Source organism: Ctenopharyngodon idella, chromosome 20, assembly GCF_019924925.1.
Source record: "Ctenopharyngodon idella isolate HZGC_01 chromosome 20, HZGC01, whole genome shotgun sequence".
In the NCBI taxonomy this organism is placed as follows: domain Eukaryota; kingdom Metazoa; phylum Chordata; class Actinopteri; order Cypriniformes; family Xenocyprididae; genus Ctenopharyngodon; species Ctenopharyngodon idella.
Window position 1 is genome coordinate 30,663,810 of NC_067239.1, and position 24,398 is coordinate 30,688,207.

The 24,398-nt window shown below is 37.6% G+C and overlaps 1 protein-coding gene across 8 annotated transcripts in view; it reads left to right on the forward strand.

The window, feature by feature from the left end:
• Positions 1 to 5,579: 5,579 nt before the first annotated feature.
• Positions 5,580 to 24,398, forward strand: part of gphnb (gephyrin b) — a 90,662-nt gene continuing 71,843 nt past the window's right edge. For all 8 annotated transcript variants that reach the window (XR_007926784.1, XM_051874662.1, XM_051874665.1 and 5 more), the window contains exon 1: positions 5,580 to 5,747. Coding sequence is in view for 7 of the 8 variants with exons in the window: in XM_051874662.1 (XP_051730622.1) it covers positions 5,684 to 5,747 (64 nt within the window). In the remaining variant the exon portion in view is untranslated. The remainder of the gene's footprint in view (positions 5,748 to 24,398) is intronic.

Below are 24,398 nucleotides of genomic sequence, written 5' to 3' on the forward strand. Positions count from 1 at the left end.
ACTCATGATAACTTTCATTAACTCTACAATAAGTAAATCCAGCTAATTACTCTTCGATAGCGATGCCATAGAAATATACAGAGCTATGGCAAAAGCGTAAGTTCAAAGACAAAATTCTAAAGATGGCTGCGTGCTTGTCTCTCTGGCGCCACCTTATTCCTGACGAGCCTACTGCGCTTTGAATTATGGGCGGCACTTCCGGTTTGGGGAACTTCCATTCAAAAAGACTGAAACTAATAATTTCAAATCATAAGGTTGCTCTACAAATAAAGCTTATCTGTCAGTTTGACTGAATGAGCTGTGAATTTTCCTTCATGTTTAATTTTCAGACATCATGACAATAACCTAATGCTTGGAATTTGAACATGACATGTTTTAACAAGAATATCTACGATAGCTCTTTTCAGTCGCTGCATTCTTTTCCTCATGATTATTTTCATTTTTCCCTTTGCATTCCGCTGTAATAGTATGAAAAAGGACAACATATACTGCACATTTGTGGTCTGTTCTCCCATTGTCCCTTTAAGACAAGTCATTTCACTCAGCGGCCATCTTTGAAACGCCTCTTGGTCATGCAAGTGCAGCTCCTATGTCTTTGAATGGGGAAACATAAAATTCTCCAAAACTGTTTGCCAAGCTTTCTAATAAACTTCATATTTGAAATTACCAATGAAATCTGACAACAACTGTCTCACAAATTTTGTTTCTAAACGCTCGAATTATGACAAAAAACGGCATTTTTCAGGCTGGATCAAGCCCAAGTTCACGTCTCTCTAGGAAGCGCGCGTCTGGCTGTTTCTAACGGTCGCTGGAGTGACACGATGACTTCACCAATCGGCGATTGGCTCTTATTTAGAAGGCGGGACTTAATCCGCCATATTGCGCGTTGCATTCATTCATTATAATACAAGTGCACCGTCTTTCTATATACAGTATAAAGTCTTTGGTTCTCCTGATTTTATTTACGATATATCCCATTAATAATTCACTGAAATACACGAAGAATCTCTCGTTTTTCTCCTCAAATCCTCACGTCTCTTACTAGGTTTGTTTTCACAGGTAAATGCAATTTATTGTCTGTCAAAATGACGGAAATCACTTTGAAATAGTATCACGCAATGCTGAAGTTAATGAACATTTTTGATTAAGGCAACATATGTTACATAATACAGATAGTGATATTTAACCCATCTGTTATTGCTGTGGAAAGAATCGCACTTTTCGGGTTATTCATGGTTATTCAATTACCTTGTTGATGCTTTTACACTTTTAAATGTCTTTTAATGTTCGATGGTTGAAGGTTGAGTAGAATAATGTCATCTCATTGTACCCAGTTTAAAAAAAAAAACAAAAAAAACTTATTATTGCGTTCATAGAGCAAGCCTTTCACTGATTGTTTACAGCTTAATGGAAGTTACACCCATAATTCGCGGAAAGCGTCATGGGGCGTAGGAATAAGGTGGATAGAAACTTTTAGGGGTTCCATCATGGGATCATTTTATGGATTAAAGGGTTAGTTCACCCAAAAACGAAAATTCTGTCATTTATTACTCACCCTCATGCCGTTCCACACCCGTAAGACCTTCATTCATCTTCGGAACACAAATTAAGATATTTTTGTTGAAATCCAATGGCTCAGTGAGGCCTCCATAGCCAGCAATGACATTTCCTCTCTCAAGATCCATTAATGTACTAAAAACATATTTAAATCAGTTCATGTGAGTACAGTGGTTCAATATTAATATTATAAAGCGACGAGAATATTTTTGGTGCGCCAGAAAAACAAAATAACGACTTATATAGTGATGGCCGATTTCAAAACACTGCTTCAGGAAGATTCGGAGCGTTATGAATCAGCGTGTGGAATCATGATTCGGATCGCATGTCAAACCGCCAAACTGCTGAAATCACGTGACTTTGGCGCTCCGAACCGCTGATTCGATACGCTGATTCATAACGCTCCGAAGTTCAATAAGCAGTGTAATTTAAATATGTTTTTAGTACATTAATAGATCTTGAGAGAGGAAATGTCATTGCTGGCTATGGAGGCCTCATTGAGCCATCGGATTTCAACAAAAATATCTTAATTTGCGTTCCGAAGATGAACGAAGGTCTTACAGGTGTGGAACGGCATGAGGGTGAGTAATTAATGACATTATTTTCATTTTTGGGTGAACTAACCCTTTAAGTTTAAATTATTTAATTTTGTTTAATTAATTTTTTATTATAATTAAATTTTATGAATTAAACAGCTCTTAAGCATACTTTATCACTAGAAAAAAATGAAATAACTTGTTAAACATAAAAGTATTCTGCATTAATTTAAGACATTTCTCCTTATATAAACCTTTTTTTCAAAATTGAATCAAGAACCCTAAGGTTATATATAGAATCCCATTGAACCTTTTTTTTTATAAGACCACATATCAATGCAATGTGCTAATAACGACTTAGAACTGCTTAGAAAATGCACAGCAATGGCTGTTTTCTCACAGTTTCTCAGTAAAGTGTTGCATTGACACCTAACTTTGTCTTTAGACCATGAGTGGCTACATGTGTTGGTCAGTAAACGCAGCATCCCAGTTCCCATCATAAAATATGCTCATGAATAATGAATGTTGACACAGGAAGAAGAGATGCACTCTCTTTTTTTCCATGGGAATAAACAAGAGGAATTACACACCACAGAAGCGTCACGTTGCGCTATAAATAGAAACGTGGCTTCAGCTTCAGGCTGTGATTGTATTTGAACAGGTCAGGGCTGCTATCATCTGCAGAATAAAGGTTCAAAATCAGAGACTTACGACTTCCTGCGTTTGAAAGCAAATACTTTAAAAAATACCAGACGTAAAAAACAGACTTCGGTTGTGACCCGAGTGATTGACTCATCATAGTTCTGAGATGCTCTGTGAGTTCAGGAAAGGAATCGATAGAGCTCTTCATGAGTTAATGTAGAATAGCCCACACATGCATTACTAGTGTGGCATTCAGCCAGACTACAGGTGTGTGTGTGTGTGTGTGTGTGTGTGTGTGGGGCCCCCGCATTACCATCCAGTGATGCCGTCCATATACTCCTGAGAGCCAGTGATTCATTTCTACTGTAACGGACATGAGTTTCTTGTTAATATATCTGAGTGGGGCTGTGGCTAGGGTATCTGGGGCCCCGCTCCTCTGGTTTGCTTAGTTGGGGACACTTAATATTCAACAATTTCATTGATTTGACTGCACTGACACTATTGGAAGAGAACTGAACTGAACTGGACGATGACATCACTGTTTTCTGCAGAACTGCTTTATAGTTGAATTGAACTAATTTAATAATTGATGATCTACGGAACTAAATCAACACTGAACTGACTTCAGCTGAACTGTGACACTGGTTTCTTTTTAAAGCTGCTCTGTTTGCATCAATGAATCATTATTTTCCTGTTATCACTGTAAAGCTGCATTGAAACGATCTGAAAGCGCTGTATAAATAAAGGTGACTCGACTTTGAAATCACTTTCCGGGTCCCTGAGAGTCGTCACTACCTTTTCCCCCTCTAGCGACGGCCCTGTATCTGAGATCATAAAAACTGTTTTAAATCCTTGTGTATCTGAAAGAGGACATCATGGGATTCTCTGAAGTGCCAAGTGTTTTGAGCTATGGTAAATAGAATGGAGTAGAACCTTTATTTACCCCTGTGAGTGGGGAAATTGCAGTGTTGCATTATCAAAATGGTTAAGACATTTACAGTAAGAAATTTACAGTATTTGTAATGTCAGCATTTTTGGACATTTCAAAAGTTTAACCACTCTATATATTTTCTTAAAGGGATAGTTCACCCAAAAATGAAAATTATCCCATGATTTACTCACCCTCAACCTAGGTGTATATGACTATCTTCTTTCAAACTAACACAATCGATGCGTTTTTGTAAGAAAAATATCCATATTTAAAATGTTATAAATTCAAATAACTAGCTTCCGGTGGACGACCGTACGCAGAATGCGCAAGTCGATTTCCGGAGGAAGAGTATCCTTTGACCTGACACACAACGAGCAGAGGATAGAGCAAAACAAATCACCAGTCATGGATTATAAGTCTAAAACGATAATTTTTAAAGAGAAATTACTGAGAATTTCGATATAAAAGAAGAGGAGCTTGAGTTTGTTGAACAGCCCTATTTGAACCATGAGAGGCGTCTAAGCTTACGATACTCCTACATCCTATGTCGCGTCAGGGATTACTCATTTGGCGCAAGTCGGCTTGCGCATTCTGCGTACGGTCGTCCGCTGGAAACTAGTTATTTGAATTTATAAAGTTTTAAATATGGATATTTTTCTTACAAAAACACATCGCTTTGCCTCAGAAGGCCTTTATTAACCCCCTGGAGCCATACTTTTTTTTAATGGATGGATGCATTATTTTTGGCTTCAAAACGCAGCCCCCCATTCACAACCATTATAAACCTTGGAGGACTAAGGATATTTTTAAATATATCTCTGATTGTGTTCATCTGAAACTTACTTAATTATTTGAGCCTTACTAATGGGGCTGTACACAAGACAGAACGGTTGGGAAACACTGAAGTAAGAGTAAGTTATTAACTAATGTTATTTTAATAATATAATATAATAATATAAATAGAATATAAATAGTATTATAATTAGTAATTAAAAAGTAAATAAAAGTAATTTAAAAACTAATTTCAAATTTTACAGAGTAATTTAACACTTTACAACAAGATTCTATTTGTTAACATTTATTAATGTTAGTTAATGTTCAGCATTTCTTAATGTATTATTAAAATCAAAAGTTGCATCTGTTAATATTATTTAATGGACCTGAGCTGACATGAACTAACAATGAACAATTGTGTTTTAATTAACTAACTTCAACAAAGATTAATAAAAAAATAAAAATAAAAAAAACTAACAAATGTAATGTTCATTGTGAATTAATAGGACCTTATTTTAAAGTGTTACCAAATTTATATACACTACCGTTCAAAAGTTTAGGGGCAGTACATTTTTGTTTTTGTTTTGTTTTTTTAATAAAAGAAGTTACTTATTCTCACAAAGGCTTATTTGATTAAAAATACCTTAATACTGTGAAATTTTATTACAATTTAAAAGAACTGTTTTCTATGTGAATATATATAGTAAACTGTAATTTATTCCTGTGATCAAAGCTGAATTTTCAGCATCATTACTCCAGTCTTCAATGTCACATGATCCTTCAGAAATCATTCTGATATGATGATTTGCTGCTCAAGAAACATTTCGGATCAATATCAATGTTGAAAACCGTTGTGCTGCTTTTTTTTTTTAGAATTGTTTGATGAAGGAAAAATATTTTTTAATAGAAATCTTTTGTAACATTATAGGCTAAATGTCTTTACTGTCCCTTTTGATCAATTTAATAAATCCTTCTAAATAAAAAGTGTTTAAAAAAAAGTCTTACTGACACCAAATGTAAATTACCTTCATTTGCATAATTACAGCGTGTCTTACAGAATCTCTGAAATTGTGTAAACCTCTAAAACCCTTTGTTTTTTGCTGATTTCCCAGTGAGATATGAGCGCTGAATCTTCGCTCTGCTGCTCTCGCCTGCGCGCTTCCCTCATTCCCCCTCCAGAGTTCGATGCGCTCGACTCTCGGCTCTGCCTGGAGTTCTCAGTGCGGCGACAGCGGTGCTGAATATGGCGTCAGACGGGATGATTTTAACAAACCACGACCACCAAATCCGGGTCGGCGTCTTGACAGGTAAAGGCTAGAATCCTTTAAGTCATCGTGGGGTTTCTTTTGGGGGAGAACTGCTAGGTATTTCCAGCTGTTTGCCAGCGGTGCCTCTCCTCCCCAAGTATGTGTGTGTGTGTGTGTGTGTGTGTATGTGTGTGTGTGTGTGTGCGTGCGTGCGTGCGTGCATGTGTGTGTATGTGTGTGTTTCTCTGCTGGTCAACGGTGATTTAATGCCTTTTTCCCCCTCTTTGCCAGAGATTAATTTATCTGCCAACCCCCTGCACGATAAAGCAGCCCCGCTTCTGTTTAATCTGTATCTGTGATATTATGAAATTTCACAGGAGAATGTAGTTTTATCTGCTGAATTCTTCATTTTCGCTTGTTAAACCTTTAAATAGAGCTCAATGTTCACGCCACAGCGTTTCATGAGGATGTTTAATTCAGTGAATGATGTATTATTCGTACCTGGCCATATAGGCATCGGTGATAAAGATGTGATTTACTGTCAGGGACAGTGGATGCAGTGGGCTGATATTAGTGAGGATGGCTGTGAATCGTGGGCAGAATGCTGGTTTCCTCTCTGCATGACAGTCTCGTTAATGCAAACATGCATTCGCCGGTGATTTCCATTCGTTTTTTTCAGTGATGCTAGTCTATGACGACTGAAATGTTCTAGCAAAGGTACTATAATATGCGATTAATCTCCTTCCTGTGTTAAAAATGGATGAAAATCAAATGCAGCCACCGAGTTACTGAACGATTGCATTTTGTGCGTGAAATCTCCCGAATTGGCAGGATAATACAGCTTTAGGGAGAGGGGAAAAACGTGAAGGCCACGGATTTTCGTGTGATGTGATAACCCTCTCATGGAAATCCGCTGCTGAAGGTGGTAATGTGCAGGGATGGAGAGAGAGAGAGAGAGAGAGAGAGAGGAGCTCCATCCAGCACTGAGGGAAACCCCGCTTCACCTCCCCCCTCCTCACTACTGTAGAGCGGGGAAACCAACAGCGGCGGCGCTGTCCATGGTTCTGAAATATAGCGGCAGCTCGATGAACGCTGTCCGCGGTGCTGAAGCACAGCAGCCGCTCGATGAACGCTGTCCGCGGTGCTGAAACCGCTTGCCTGATTCAGATTAGTGGTCAAAGATATTGATTCATAAATTATTGTATTTGGTCCCCAAATGTAATTACAGCCTTGCTTTTATCTGTACATTTATTACAGGGAATGTCCCACGGGAGTAACCTGAGGATGTTTATTCTGCTCAGTTGCACAATGCATCAAACCTTGGTGGGCTTGAACCTACAAGCTATTGGTTAATCATGCCAGATATTTAACTACTAGTCCAAAGGAAATTTACAAGGGTAGTCAGGGCTACTGGGGCATTGGCTTGTATGTTAATTTATCACACTCTTTTATTCAGGGACATAAGTAGGACATGCTTTAAGTATTCAGATAAACCGATATGTTTTTTTTTTTTCAGTGGCTGATTCTTAAAATGATGACATTCAGTCCCTATATGTGTTTACTTATTGCAAGGACAATCCCCATGAAGTAACCTCAGGATACATACTATAGCAGATTGTCGGGTTTGAACATACAACCGTTTGGTTACCAGGCCAGGTATTTCAAGGGAAACAAGGCTGCTGGTGTATTGGTCTGCATTGTTCAGAACCATCTCATTTATCAGATGCTTTTTTCAGTACATTTATTACATGTTCAGTCCCTATGGTGTAACCTGAGGTTAAGAGTCTTGCACAAGGGCACAATGGTGATAGTTCACAGATCGAGCCTTGTGGGTCTCGGACATACAACCTTTTGCTTACCAAGCCAGATGTTTGCTGGTTTGCAGGGCAAACAGTGCTACCGGGGTATTTCCCTGCATTGTTCTGTACTGCTCGGCCATTTGTCAGATGTTTTTATCAGTGCACTTTACTAGGACAGCCCCCTTGGAGTTAGCTCAGGTTAAAGTATCCTGCTCAGTGGCACAGTGGCGATAGTTCGCATGCAGCTTGCACCTTATAACCACTAGGATACAGCACCACTGGTGTATTGTCATACGCTTTCAATGTGATTACCGTGTCGGCATGGATATCCAACACCCTCGAAACCTTTAGTTTGTGTCACCACACATTGTCAGTTAAGTAAATACAAGCCAGCAGACACATACACGAACACGCAATCGTCACGCCTGTCATGCGTCAGATTACTTTTGTGACCCCCTCTACACAGGGATGACATTTGAACAGGAAGCTCGCCAATATTTGTCTTGGTAACAAATATACCATTTCCACTTCTACTCTTTCTCTGTATCTCCAAAAGCCCGTGTGTTGAGGGAAATGAAGACAGGAAGGTAAAAAGAAAGAGGAGAGAGATATCACAGTCTGCGTGTGTCATCTGACCTTTCAGAAATCTCTCTCTCGTTGCTGTTGCTCTTCCCTCTGTGCAGCTGTGGGATTTCACGTTGTTGAAAAGTGATTTCCTTTCGTATCTCTATCTTGCCAGTCACCTCTGAGACTCTCACTTACAGGCCGTTGAAGTATCTATATCATCAACAATGTAAAGATAAATGTCTATCTGTGATCAGAGTTGAAAGTGTTGACCTTTGACATCAGTCCGTGTTGTTACTTCAGCCTTGTGTGCCTGTGCTTGACTAATCATCCAACGACGCAGGGCCTCATCCACATCTGCTCCATCTTCCCCAATGACAGCAGGGTCATGTGACCAGACCTGTCCCCTTCTCTGGGGTTGAGAGGAGCTTTGGTTGGCATAGCAACACTGTGGAGGTTTTAGGAACCTGACAAGCATACAACAACTCCAAGATGTAGGGTGGGGTCATAGTTTGACACCCGGACACCATGGAGAGCTGTTTTGTAATATATTTATAATACATTTTTTTCAGCTTTATTTCTATGATCAAAAATGCTTTTTAACAGTTTTAGTTTCAGTTAACAATAACAACACTGGTTCCATCGATGGTTTGATTTGTTAAAATTATGCAGTACATGGAAAACTAACCTACTGGAGCCAAATGGAAATTTGTCATTAGTTAAGAGATTTGACATGCTGTAATTAAGGATCACGTGATTAGGGCTTCCGGTTTGAGCGATGTAGACAGAGGACGCGTGTGTGTGAGCCTCCCGACAACTTCAAATTAAATATCAGTAATCATAATCTATAACAGGTCAGACACTCACTACGGAGCTATAATAGAAGTGCGGCGGCAAAATGCCTAACTCTAAAATGAAAACCGATCAGGATCCAAAGAAAACTTCGATAAGCAGCAAGTTAGCTAAAATGGCAGCGGCCACTTTGGAGGCTAACGAGGAATTCTCTATGAGTATGCTGACTATGGAGCTGGAAAAACAGTGCGAATATCTCAAAGAGGACATGAGTGCATTAATCAAGTCTTCCCTGGCACCAATTCAGCTTTCCATAGAATCGTTTCAAGAAACTGTGGATGCATTTGGAAAGCGTCTCACAAGTGTGGAAACAACGGCTGGGGAAAACTTAGAGGCCCTTGCTAAAGCGGAGGCAGACATCGCTGCGTTAAAAGCAACCAACGAAGAGTTGTTAGAGCACACCGCGCATTGGCGCCCAAACCCAGAGATGGTCAGCCTCCAAGACCCATTATCGTCTGCTTTCATCGATTCCAGGAGAAGGAACGAGCTTTGCGCTGGGCCAGGCAACACTAACTGCAGTACCGAGGGAAAACGCTCAGATTTTACCCCGACCTAAGTGCGGCACTTTCTAAGAAGCGCGCCGACTTCAAGAACATTAAAACAATGCTCTATCAGAAAGGGATCCATTTCAGTTTTCTCTACCCTGCCTGCTTGTGATTCACACACGATGGGGAAACGTTCACTTTCGATTTAGCACCTGAAGGCGAAACCTTTTTCAAACAGCGGATCAACGTGACTACTGCTGCCGGGGAGTAATTTTTGCTAACTACATGCTGTTACTTTCTAAATGACTGATTTAAAGGTACGCACACGTCTACTACTGTTGAAGTTTTTTCTTTACTATGATGGATCTTGTTGTTTGAGAGGACACTGTTAATAAAAACACCAGTGAATGGACCAATCATGACGGTTTACGTCTTTGCTCGGGATTGTACTGTTAAAAAACATCGGAAGACAGACTATAAGTGACCTCCCCCAAACTTTTCTTCTTCTTATTTAGGTTGCAGAAACCATGGGTGGGACACATTTTCCATTCCATATTTAATGCTAAGGCAGGAGGAACAGCTATAATAATACACAAAAAAAAAAAAAATCAGTTTTCTGCCTCTAATGTTATTGCTGACCCTCAGGGTCGTTATATCATGGTGTCTGGAAAACTATTTCATACCCAGGTCTTGCTTGTGAATGTTTATGGCCCCAATTGGGATGATAAGAATTTCGTTAATGAGCTGATTGCGGCTTTACCCAGCTTTAATTCACACTACCTGATTTTAGGCAGTGATCTAAACTGTGTAATGGACCCAAATCTGGACCGCTCCAACCCGAAACCACAGGTCTCTTCTAAAATGGCAAATGGCAAAAAAGGAGTGGAATACTCCGCTATCATAGAATCTGATCATGCTCCCTTACTGCTCGATCTCTCCTTTCCATCTAATTTTACAAACTACATATGGCGATTAAACTCATCGCGAATCATTTCAACTCAACTCAACAGATCAAGTCTCCCCCACTCTCCTTTGGGAGACGTTAAAAGTAGTGCTCAGGGGGGACATTATATCTTATACTGCTTTTATTAACAGAGAGCGGGAAAGGAAAAGACAACAACTAATTGAGACAATATCCAAAATTGACAGTCAGTACTCTTCTTCTCCTACACCAGAACTTTATAAAGAAAGGATTGATCTTCAGACCCAATAATTTAATCTCATCAAGCCAAGCAGAACAGCTTATTCTTCGGTCACGGGGTTTTTTCTATGAACACGGTGATAAGGCTGGTCGACTCTTAGCCCATCAACTTAAATCCAGGTCATCAGCACAACATATTTCCAAAATTGCAGATGATGCTGGGGACTTAATTATTGATCCCCTTACAATTAATAACATTTTTATGAACTTTTATTCTAGCCTTGATAAATCAGAATCCCCTAAAGATCAGTCTAAATTGGTATTTCATCAGAAAATAAAAAAGACTTAGATCATCCCCTCCAGCTGCAAGAAATATCTGCGGCCTTAACAGCCTTGCAAAGTGGCAAGGCCCCGGGACCCAATGGCTTCCCAATTGAATTCTATAAGAAGTTTTCTACTAAATTAACTCCACTCCTGCTCAATATGTTTGAACATTCTCTGTCTCAAGGAACTCTACCAAAGTCCCTTACTGAAGCATTGATTACACTGTTATTGAAGCCTGAGAAAGATCCAACACAGTGTAGCTCATATCGACCAATTTCTTTGCTAAATGCAGATATCAAAATTTTAGCAAAATTACTAGCTCTCCGATTAGAGTCTCCCTTAGTCAATATCATTTCAGCTAATCAGGCCGGTTTTATAAAAGGTCTGCATATTTTCTCTAACATCCGTCGCCTCTTAAATGTTCTTTACACCCCTCCATCCCAGGACACCCCTAAAATTGTAGCATCGTTAGATGCCGAAAAGGCATTCGATTGGGTAGAATGGGACTATCCTTTTTTGCTATGGATAGGTTTGGATTCGGCCCCAGATTTATAGAGTGGATCCGTTTTCTCTATACTTCTCCAGTTGCCTCAGTGGTTACTAATAAATGGCGATCCAAAAATTTTTCTTTATCAAGGGGTACTCGGCAGGGATGCCTATTAAGCCCCCTTTTGTTTACAATCGCAATCGAACCACTATCTCTGATGTTAAAATCCATACCTTCATTTCATGGCATAAACAGGTGGGGTGTTGAACATAAGCTCTCATTATATGCTGATGACTTGCTTCTTTACATTTCAGATCCTTTATCGTGTATCAATGATATTATCAAAATCTTGCACAATTTTGGATCTTTTTCGGGCTACAAATTGAATATTTCTAAAAGTAAATGCATGCATGTTAACACACTTGCTAGTCAAATGCCCGACTCTGTGCTCCCCTTTCGCTTGGCAAGATCTGGGTTTAAATATCTGGGTATCAATATTGCACCTTTAAAGGACTATATGAAAATAATTTTTCTCCTCTTTTGATTAAACTCAAATCTGATCATCAAAAATGGAGGATCCTTCATCTAACCCTAGTTGGCAGGGTGAACTGTGTTAAAATGACAGTTCTTCCGAGATTCTTATATCTATTTCAGTGCCTTCCCATCTTTTTATCCAAAGCCTTTTTCAATAGATTAGACAAATCTATTTCCAGTTTTATATGGGATGGGAAAACCCCTAGGATTCGAAAAGATTTTCTCCAGAAAAATAGGAGTGATGGAGGGTTAGCTCTCCCTAATTTTTTTATATTATTATTGGGTGGCTCAAGTTCAAAAAATAGTCTTTTGGATGCACTAATGATTGGTGTGAAACAGAATCTAAATCCTGCACAGCAACCTCTTTACAAGCCCTAGTAACATCTAGCTTACCTATTGAAATAGCACAATATACATTGAATCCGGTTGTTCATTCTACTCTTAAAATATGGACTCAGTTATGCCAACACTTGCAGTTAAGACAAGCACTTCTGTCTCAGAGCCCAATATGCAATAATCATGAATTCCTCCCTGCCAAACTAGACTCTGCATTTAAACAATGGCAAGATAAGGGCATTGCCCAGTTTAGTGATCTTTATATTGATGTTCTTTTTGCTAGTTTTAATGATCTGTGTTCCAAATTCAATCTTAATCAAGCTGACCTTTTTCATTATTTTCAGATTCGTCATTTTGTGAATGCTCAAAGCCCATAATTTCCATACAATCCATCCAAGTTTCCTGCAGACTCTTTGTTTGAAGCTCCCCTCCATCTACAAGGTTTTTTATTTCATTTTTATTTTTATGTCTTTAAAAAGTGTAGGAGATAAGATTGAAAGTGGTTGGGAGAAAGAGCTTGGAATAGTATTTTCAGAGGAATTTTGGAGCAGTGCCCTACGTAGAGTGAATGGTAGTACCTCCTGTGCCCGACTGAATTTAATACAGTTCAAGGTTTTGCACCGTGTTCACCTAAGCACAACGCGGATTGCTTCTTTTAAACCTACTTTCGACAAGACCTGTATAAGATGTCACAATGGGGAAGCAGATCTGACTCATATGTTTGGACGTGCCCTAAACTTACTATTTACTGGGCAAACATATTTGATACACTTTCTAAAGTATGTGAAGTACAACTGAAGCCATGTGCTGAATTTGCTATTTTTGGTGCTCCAGGTGATGAATCAAGTCTGACTCAAAGACAACTAAACATTCTTGCCTTTGCATCCTTATTGGCTCGCAGACGGGTTTTATTACATTGGAAATCGCATCGCAATGGCTTCAGGATTTGATGTTATACCTACACTTGGAAAAAATTAAATATTCAATTAGAGGTTCTCATAAATTCTCTTATGTCTGGCAACCTTTACTATCATATTTCTCAGCCATAAATGTACTTCCTGGGGAGTGACGGGATTTACATTGATACTATTTCTTTTTCACACACCTCTCTATATGATGGTCTTGTGGTGTTTGATGCTTGGTATCTTTACATATGTAAATATGCAGGGTTTATGTTGCTTATTGTTGCATCACTGTTACACCTTTGATTGTGGTATCCAACTATCTATTTATTATTATTATTATTTTTAATATTTATATATTAACATTGTCATTTAACTATTGCGTTTTATTATCCATTTTAATTTTGCTGTATTATAATTATTTTTTTTATTATCATTTGTACTATTACTGTGTAATTATCATCTAAGGCAGTTTGTCCGACGGTGTTTGGGGAGGGATTGAAATGCAAAAAATACAATCTCTGATGTCTTTGGAATAAAATTTAAAAAAAGGATCACGTTATTAATGAATCCAAGCCAAAGGGTTCTAGTCTCTTCTTACGAGTGGTTTAGGTCTTGTTTCAGTAGCTGTTGGGTTTTGAAATATTTAGTTACTCCCCCTTTCAGCACTGTGTCTACAAATGACTTCTTTTTTAGCATCCTCACCTTGGTGAGTACTGACCTAAAAATAAACCCAATCTGACCTTGAGAAGGACCGCAATCTTCCTGTCACTTCTACAAAACATGAGTTACTATTAAGGGGACCAAGGAAAGTAGTTCAGCTCAGACAGACAGAGACAGAGACAGAGACTAGATAGATAGATAGATAGATAGATAGATAGATAGATAGATAGATAGATAGATAGATAGATAGATAGATAGATAGATAGATAGATAGGATAGATAGATAGATAGATAGATAGATAGATAGATAGATAGGATGGATGGATTTGATGGATGGATGGATAAATGATGGATGAATAGATGATGGATGAATAGATGATGGATGAATAGATGGATGGATGGATGGATGGATGGATGGATGGATGGTGGATGGGTGGATAGATGGATGAATAGATGATTGATAGATAGATGGATAATGAATGATTGATGGATGATGGATGAATGGATGGATGGATGGATGATGGATGAATAGATGATGGATGGATGGATGGATGGATGGATATATATATATAGATAGATAGATGCATGATAGATGGACAAATAGATAGAACAATAGATAGAACGATAGAACGATGGATGGATGATGGATGAATAGATGATGGATGGATGCATGGATGGATATATATATATATATATATAGATAGATAGATGCATGATAGATGGACAAATAGAACAATAGATAGAACGATAGATGGATGGATGGATGGATGGATGGATATTTAATAGAGTATCTCTTGTGCATCAAGGTGGAAGAACACTTAATTTTCCCACAATGCATCACTTACATGAGATTTCTTTGAATTGCAGTTCAGTTAATTCCTCTATTAAAACCTTAATAGAGGAATTAACTGATTCAATTCAAATTCACACCCATAAATTGAAAAGGAGCCAATTGTTAAATTTTAAAATTCGCACAACCCTGTTAAAGCAACTAGACTTATAATTTTCACCAGTCAGTTGATAAAACGGGCGATAAATCCTTGTGACAGTGACAGAGCGCTTCTGCTGTCATTATAGTCATTACTTTTAACTTGTCACGCTGTTTGTACGCCTCATTAGTAAAGTGCAGTGTATTGTTGTCTAATTGTTGTTATCTGTTAAAGCACAACTGAATTCTGTGTGTGTGTGTGTGTGTGTGTGTGTGTGTGTGTGTGTGTGTGTGTGTGTGTGTGTGTGTAAATTGACCTGGCAGTAATAAGAGACAGTGTTAACAACACAAATGGAAACAAGAAGGAAACCAGCTTTATGTCTTCACCCCGGCAACTCTCGTAAAGGCTTTCTTTCGTTTTTTACCTTAGAGCTGTGATTTTATAGATCCATATCACCTTTCTGCATGCCGCTGAGCTGGATTCTGTCTGAACTTGTGTCCTTCCACAGCAGGACCGTTGAAATTCAGTCACTGAACTGAACTGCCAGTGAGGAAACTCTCTGCGGCAGACAGCACATCTCCTCTCTCTCTCTTTCTCTCTCTCTTTCTTGCTCCTTAGATCTAGCGAATCTGGATTGTGTGGGCGGCGTTCCAATCTCACATGTGTATCAAAGAGACATGCATCGGCCACATTTACACGAGCGGCTAAATTTAGACGCCTGATAAAGTCATAAATAGGAATAAGATACAGTACAATCCACACTGGTTATTTAGCGTGACCAGTTGAACGTGTGTATTTTTAACCCTTTTCCTTCCACATGTTTTTCAACACATTTATCATATAATGCCTGGAGAGAGCTAACCGTTAACGTTCCCATTCGTCTCTCCTCGGTTCTTCTGCCAGGTTTTTTTAGTCTGTCACCTGAATGTAAAAGCCATGTGACTGACGACTCTATTTGAAAGAAAGAGATTCGCACGTTATTACATTAATTCCAGTTGTGGATTAAAAATAGAAATGTTGCCTGATCTCAGATGCTATTTTTAATCAATAAATAGGAATAATGTAACAGTGTGCAGATCTTTCTCTTTAATGTATTTTTATGCTTTTCATCTGTCACTTGTTCATAAAGTACTGGATGTGTGTGCATTTTTATCCTCTTTTACACAAGTATACAACAACACTTCCTTACGCTGCATTATGAATTATGGTCTGACACATTATTTAATGCAATAATGCATGAGTGTTTGCATTCACATACATCTGTACTTGACCTTGTTTCATTTCATAACTGATGAACTTTGCAACATAATTGGATTGAATTGAATCTAAATTGAGCTGAATAATGTCACTATTGTCTATTATAGAGCTGCATTAGCTGAATTGAATTTGTTTTTGCAACATTGACACTGTTATTGAACTATGGAAGCTTGTTTCCACCACTAAATAAAAAAATAAAAAAATGTAATATCTCAAAAAAAAAAAATTATCTCACAATTCTGACTTTTTCTCAGAATTGCAAGATTTAAACTCGCAATTGCGTGTTATAAAGTCAGAATTGCGTGATATAAAGTGTTTTTATCACACAATTCTGACTTTGTCATTTAATTCTGACTTCATAACTCACAATTCTGACTTTATAACTCACAATTATGACTTCATAACACAATTCTGACTTTATAACTTCGCAATTCTGACTTTATAACTTCGCAGTTCTGACTTCATAACTCGCAATTCTGACTTTATAACTCACAATTCTGACTTCATAACTTGCAGTTCTGACTTCATAACTCACAATTCTGACTTCATAACTCGCAATTCTGACTTCATAACACAATTCTGACTTCATAACTCGCAGTTCTGACTTCATAACTCGCAATTCTGACTTCATCACTCGCAATTTTGACTTCATAACACACAATTCTGACTTCATCACTCGCAATTCTGACTTCATAACACAATTCTGAGAAAAAAGGTCAGAATTGCGAGAAAAAATGTCAGAATTGTGAGATAAACTGGCAATTGCGAGTTTTTATTACACAATTCTGGCTTCATAACTCGCAATTGTGTTTATATCTCTCAATTCTAAGAAAAAAGTCAGAAATGTGAGATAAAAAATCACAAAGTTACCTTTTTTATTTTTTATTTCATGGCGGAAACAAGCTTCCATATTAAACTGAATTCAGCTGAATGATGACACTATTGTTTTCCGTTGAGCTGCTTTACAGCTGAAATTGAAATTGTTTCATAAATATGTGTGAATTATATAATATAATTACGGAAGTACGTATGCGTATTGCTGTAGTAGTCATTTTACATGCAGACAAAATAAACAACAAGAGAGTTTCATCTGGACAAAATTCATCTTTACGCTTTAGTGCTCTATTTAAACGTGTGTGTGTGTGTGTGTGTGTGTGTGTGTGTGTGAATGCAAAAAGAGTTAATGCATCTAAAAAAAATGAAAACTTTTTGAACTGACCTCAAATCCTCCACCATAATTTCACAGATAAACACACAAATGAATCAACCACGTGCTCCAAATACTCTGACATACTGACCTTTCAAATGGATTTGGGATTGAGTTCATCTCTTCACACACAGAAAATGATTGTTTTTGATCAGAAAAAACATTGACAGCTTGCGTTGAGTCCGTCTCTGTCTAAATGTAATGGAATATGGAGCTTTCTGCGATCTTGAAGTCAAAATTGACCCTAATTATTTTGAATGAATCATTGCAGTGCATGTTATTCTAAAAACAAAAAGTGTTTGTCTTTGAAATCGTTCATCAGAATGTAATAATTCCGATATGTAACACCCACATCAATTGCTGATGGATAAAATCAAGTCTTAATCTGTTTCTCCATTGTTTCACTCAGAAATGTGTCACATTATGAAAGTAAAATGTGTTGTGAATGTTTCATGTTGACTTTGAGCATTTGGCAGTGAGGTTTTATCTGCTCTGGACTCATTAAGAGCCACTGTAACACATGTGATTGGCAGTAAAAAGGAATTGCTGTCAAAGGGACGGTGAACATGAGTTTGTGTGTGTTAAGATTAATGGATTGTGACGTTACCTGTCATGATACTTTGTAAGAGAGCTGCTTTTGTGTGTGTTTTAAGCTTTATAGGCCTGTAAAAAGGGTTTGGACACTGAAGTCACACTTGTAAATGTCAGAATGCCATTACATTAGATGGAAAATATCAAAGTAAGTGGCATTTTTGAAAGAATTTTTTAATAAATAGATCTTTGACCTGTTTGAAATGCTAAAACAATAGTAGTGGCTGAAAGTGATGTCCGGCCTTGGAAATTGTCATATTCACCCTCTATTTAAATATTATTAAAAATGTGTTAAAGATTTTGTAAGCTTATTGTGTAGTTGAGATTCAGTTAATTTGAAGACATTAAAAGGGTGGTTGATTATGATTTCACTTTTTTAACTTTAGTTAGTGTGTTGCTGTTTGAGCATAAACAACATCTGCAAAGGGAGATATTTTCTTTTTAAAGAAAATTTATAGAGCTGCATTAGCTGAATTGAATTTGTTTAGAAATTGATGAATTTTGCAACATTGACACTGTTATTGAACTATGGAAGCTTGTTTCCACCACTAAATAAAAAAATAAAAAATGTAATATCTCAAAAAAAAAAAAAATTATCTCACAATTCTGACTTTTTCTCAGAATTGCAAGATTTAAACTCGCAATTTCATGTTATAAAGTCAGAATTGCGTGATATAAAGTGTTTTTATCACACAATTCTGACTTTGTCATTTAATTCTGACTTCACAACTCACAATTCTGACTTCATAACACAATTCTGACTTTATAACTCGCAATTCTGGGGACACCAGAGACTTTATATGACATCTTGTGAAAAGGGGCATAATAGGTTTAAAACTTAAAAAATGAAAAAGTGACGTTAGAGAAGAGAAAGATCCTGCAGCATTTGAGACAATTCAATGACATTCAGACTCTTAAGTGCCCAGATATTTTCTGGGGTCACTGTAACTCTATATAAACAGATTCATGCATCTTTACATATCTGAAATTTGAAGCTGAAAGAGAAACTTTCCCACAGTGTTTGTGCTGGGCCTCAAGTTAGTGTGAGTAAGAATGTGTTTGTTTACGTGTGTGTGTGTGTGTGTGTGTGTGTGTGTGTGTGTGTGTGTGTGTGTGTGTGTGTGTGTGTGTGTGTGTGTGTGTGTTTGTTCTGATGAGTCACCGCATGCTTCATTGCTGTCCATTGAACGTTTCTCTTTAATTAAGGAAGTGGGGATTAATAAACTCGTCAGTGACCTGCCCACTCACAAACTCTTTCTCCCACTTCATGGGTTTCACCATATCACGATTTGTGAAGTTGTGGGAGAAACAGCATCAGTAACACTTTACAATAAGGTTCATTTGTTAACAGTAGTTAATACATTAACTAACATGAACTAACAATGAGTAATATATTCTTACAGCATTTATTAACCTTTGATAATGTTAGTTATTAAAAATGTTTATGTTCATGTTAGTTCACAGTGCATTAACTAATGATAACAGATACAACTTTTGATCTTAATAATGTATTAGTAAATGTTCAGATTAACATTAACTAAGAATAATAAATGCTGGTTAGTTCATGTTATTATAACTAATTAGTTAACTAATGATAACAAATGAAACTTTATTGTATAGCGTTACCATTCATTTTAATTTTAGTTTCTTTTAGTAATTTTGTTATGCGCTTTTGTCACTTTATTGTCATTTAAACATTTCTATATAGCTTTAATTTACTGTTATTTCAGTTTTGGTTTTAGTAATTTTAGGTCTTCCACCTTATTTTATGTGAGTTAGCTGCTGAGGCAACATTTATTAAGTTTTTTATTATTCATCTAATATTTATACTTTATTTTTTCAGCTTTATTTCAAATAATGAGAACTATTTTTAATAGTTTTAGTAAACGCACTAATAACCACTGCTTTATATTCCAAATCAATTCCTGAATTTGAACTGAGGTAGCAATTTGAATCTGAAAACATTAAGTAGAAATAAATTTAACTACAAAGAAATTCATATAACTATAATTTTTTAACTACAAAAAGAGACAGACGGATGGATGGATGGATGAACGTAGACAAAGACAGAGATGGATGGATGGATGGATAGATGTAGACAGACGGATGGATGAATGCATGCATGGATGGATGGATGGATGGATGGATGGATGGATGGATGGATGGATGGATGGATGGATGGACGGACAGGACGGGACGGGACAGGACAGGACAAGACGGGACGGATGGATGGATGGATGGATGGATGGATGGATGGATAGACAGACGGATGGATGAATGGATAGATGGATGGATGGATGGATGGATGGATGGATGGATGGACAGACAGATGGATAGATGGATGGATGGATAGATGTAGACGGATGGATGGATGGATGGATGGATGGACGGACAGATGGATGGATGGATAGACGTAGACAGATGGATGATATATGGATGGACGGACGGATGGACAGATGGATGGATGGATAGATGTGGATGGATAGATGTGGATGGATGGATGGATGGATGGACGGATGGATGGATGGATAGACATAGACAGATGGATGGATAGATGAATGGATGGACGGACGGACGGATGGACGGACAGACAAGATGGATGGATGGATAGATGGACATAGACGGATGCACAGATAGATAGATAGATAGAGCAGAATGAATGTTTTGTTGAATTTCTTTGAATTCAATTTCAGTAAATTCCTCTTCCAAAATTGCAAAACCACCAAGAATGTTCCAATAAGGCTCATACCCATAAAAAATCAAATGGAAACAGTTTTAATAATGAAAATGAAACCAGTTTTTACTGTCTTCATGACAATCCAGCTGTCATGTGCATGCTGAACCTGCACACACTTAGCTCAGCAAGCATTCTGCTTCTTTCTAAACACCGTAGACGTGTTTTATCCTTGTTGACTGACGTGGGAAAAGAGTAAATTAGGTTTTGGAGGCTTCAATCCTCTTCCCTGCCTAAATTTAACCTTCTTTCTCTGATGGCTTGTCTGTTCCTCACTAACACCCACTCCAGTGCGCTGGATTCTTCTCTGCTCGGTATAAAAGCGAGTGCTTATACTTGCCGGCTTTAAATAATGGAGGAAGGTGCTTTTGTGGGGCACATGTGTGTAATGGCAGGGGTGAATAATTCAGCCTCGTCTACTCTCTGTCCTGTTCACTAGCACCATTATGAGGGAAGACACTCAGATCATGCAGCCGCACCATAAAACGTTAACGTCAGTCTCGGGCCCCCTGCACTGGGTCCGGCTTGCGTGTAGCTCTCGGGGGGCCGACCTGAGGTCAGGGCTTTCAGGACAGAAAGCAGTGAGGCTGAACTCAGGTCTGCTGAGAGGAGCTTCTCTTGAGCTGATGCAGAGGGTTTGGGTTTGTCTTTATGAGTTATAGTGTGTAATATTGGAAAATCCTGCTTAGATGTTCAAATGTGCTGGAGGGCCGGGATTTAAAGGGGCAGTTCACCTAAAAATGTTGAACAAAAGAACAAAAATGATCTGAGAGCTACACCTACACTCAAAAGCTTGAGGTCTGTATGATTTTTTTTATTATTTTTTTTATGTTTTTGATAGGGTTACCCCGATGCCACTTTTTTCAGAACGAGTCCGATACAATACTTTTTTTTTTTTAGTACATGCCGATAAAGAGTATCGATACCTGTATGTGGGTCATTGACGGGTCATTGATAAGGTTTTTAAAAGTGTAAAAAAAACAAAACAGAATGGAGATATAATTAATTTTGACGTAATATTAAGTGTTAACAATGAGATTATCTGGTTTTTATAATCAGTTATCACTGCTTTTGTCATTTTTTTTTTTTACAATATGGACAAAATTTGTCACCAAAAATGTCATTCGCTTTAACCAAAATTTTGATTTTACCGAATGACACTTTTGGTTATACCGAATGATGATATTTTCAAACAATGCTAACAGGCTGATATCTAGCTAGCTAGCTAGTTAGCTTGCTAGCTAGATAGCAAAAGGACAATCAAACATTTTATAAATAGTACAAGTTTTTAAAATATTACATTTTCCATGTTTTATAGCGGTTGTACCGAATGACCTGATGTTTCGGGACATGCGAAAGTGAGCAAGTGAAAACGTGAATTTTTCAAATAGTTAAAAGAGAGTTAGTTACTTTGCTTCATGACCATGTGGTCCTTTGCAGATGTCTGAATGATGTCACATCCTGTCACATGATACTCACCGCATGAATTGATCCAAAATGGTCCCTTTATATTGGTTACTCCAAATGATATCAATGAAATTCATTTTTCCAGACATTCTTTCTCATAACAAAGCAACGACTTCTACACATAATTTTAATACCATTTTGCACTATGTTGATATATGATGTTATAAAATCATGCCAGAATAAAAATATATACATTTATTACATTTTAAGATATTTTAGTCACAAATGAAATGGCTGTATTGGCCTTTGGACGGTTAAACCGAATGACCTTTTGACACTTCAGAATCTTTAAAATACCTTTATATGTAGCAAAATATAATTAAACCTTTTGGATTCAATAAAAGAGATCTAGTTGTACTACCTTACATACTTTGGATGTCATATCTTTGTTTTTTATTATTATTAAGGCCTTTGGACAAAAAAAATGACCCGTCACGTCATTGACCCATTTTCATAGCATTTTTAAAAAATATTGGGCAGAGAAACCCAAAGAATATGAATAAAATTAGTTGACTTAGCAAATAGATATTTCCTTCATGCCTAATTATGCCTGTTAAAATGTATTGTAGGAGCTACTATTACTTTCACTGTTCATATTATTGCTTTATCATAATTTATCTTTAATTTAATAACACAGTGAATATTTAGAGCATCCATATTTAGAGCAGTGAGTGATTTTCTCTTTGTCTTTTGTTGTTAGAGTAACATCGAGGACAAAGACAACAGTAGGTTTATTAGGCTGCTGTCACTTTAAGAGCTGCACGTACTATTACACCCGTGTTTTCTTTCTCAACTGTTTATGTTCACTTTAGACATAACCAACTATGTTTCACAAGGGTACTTGCCTATACAGGCATTTTGACATAATTTAGTGTGAACTTGTCTGTTCAAGCACAAGAAGCAATGAAAGAGAATTCCATTTAATAAGCTATTCGCACGCAGTCTGAGAGGCAGCTTTCTGTGCGCGTGCTTCAGATGTTTGCGCACAGAACTCTTCATGTGATTACTGTACTGCCTTCCTGCATATAGGGAACCACTCGTTATACATAAATCATGTAACAGTTCGTGTTTTTACTTGCACTTAGTTTGAGTGCAAGTATGAGAACATGAGCGCAGTATCGGGCCGATACCAAAACTGGTATCGTTGTATCCCTAGTTTCTGAAGTATCTTCTGCTCAGCAAAGCTGCATTTATTTGATCAAAAATACAGTAAAAATAGTGAAATATTAAAGGGCTGTTTTCTTTGTGAATATAAAGTAAAATGTAATTTATTTCTGTAATCAAAGCTGAATTTTCAGCATCATTACTCCAGTCTTCAGTGTCACATGATCCTTCAGAAATCATTCTAATATGCTGATTTGCTGCTCAAGAAACATTTCTGATTATTATCAATGTTGAAAACAGTTGTGCAGCTTCATAGTTTTGTGGAAACCATGATACATTTGATTTTTCAGGACTCTTTGATGAATAGAAAGACATTATAAATGTCTTTTGTAACATTATAAATGTCTTCACTGTCACTTTTGATAAATTTAATGTGTCCTTGCTAAATGAAAGTATTAATTTCTTTAAAAAAAAAAAAAAAAAAAGAAAACCTTACTGATCCCAGACTTTTGAACTTGTTTTGTGTAAGTGGCACTTATCATGTGACCAAAAGCTAAGCAAATGGTATCTTCTGCTGCAACGCACAAATGTGTGCATCCGTTGACCGATTAAAATTTAGAGTGAGAAATAGTAGTGATGATACTTTCCTAAGCAAACGGCACCAAATATTGTAAGTGTCACAGCAAAGCATGAAAATACAGAGAAGATCTTAGAAAAGGCAGATCTTAAAAGGAAGCAGGATGAAAAGGGAGCGAGAGGATGAAATGGGAAGCTGTGGATCTGCAGTGTTGTAGTCGTAACAGTGAAGCTGTGCAGTAATTGCTGATGTCGTCCAGAGAATTGAATGCGATGAAGGCAGCTGCTTACAGCCAGATTCATTAGGACAGCTGTGCCCGGAGCAGAGAGACAGGGGGAGAGAGAGACAGACAGAAACTGAGAGATGGTTGCGTCCTGGGAAATAAGCAGATTCCAAAATCAGAGAGCGAGAGACAGCTGGAGTGAGACAGGGTTAAGGGGAGTCTCTCTGTCAGGGGAAATAAGTGCACTGCAGAGTCAGGAAACTCCAGCCATGAGCAGCGTGTTTGAGATCGCAGCAGTGCTGCAGTACTGAGAGCGCAGGGGTCTTCCCTTACTGCAGTGTGCTCGAACGCAGCCCACCGCTGCATACTAACAACAACCACACATGACTGCATGCTGAGCTGCAATACTGCACGTGATATACAATACCAAACAGTGAGCATTGTGGAAGGAAGTATAGTGTTGCTTATCAATGGTATCATGTGTACTATACTAAACAACAATACTGTACATGATTTGATGCTAAACAACAATCCC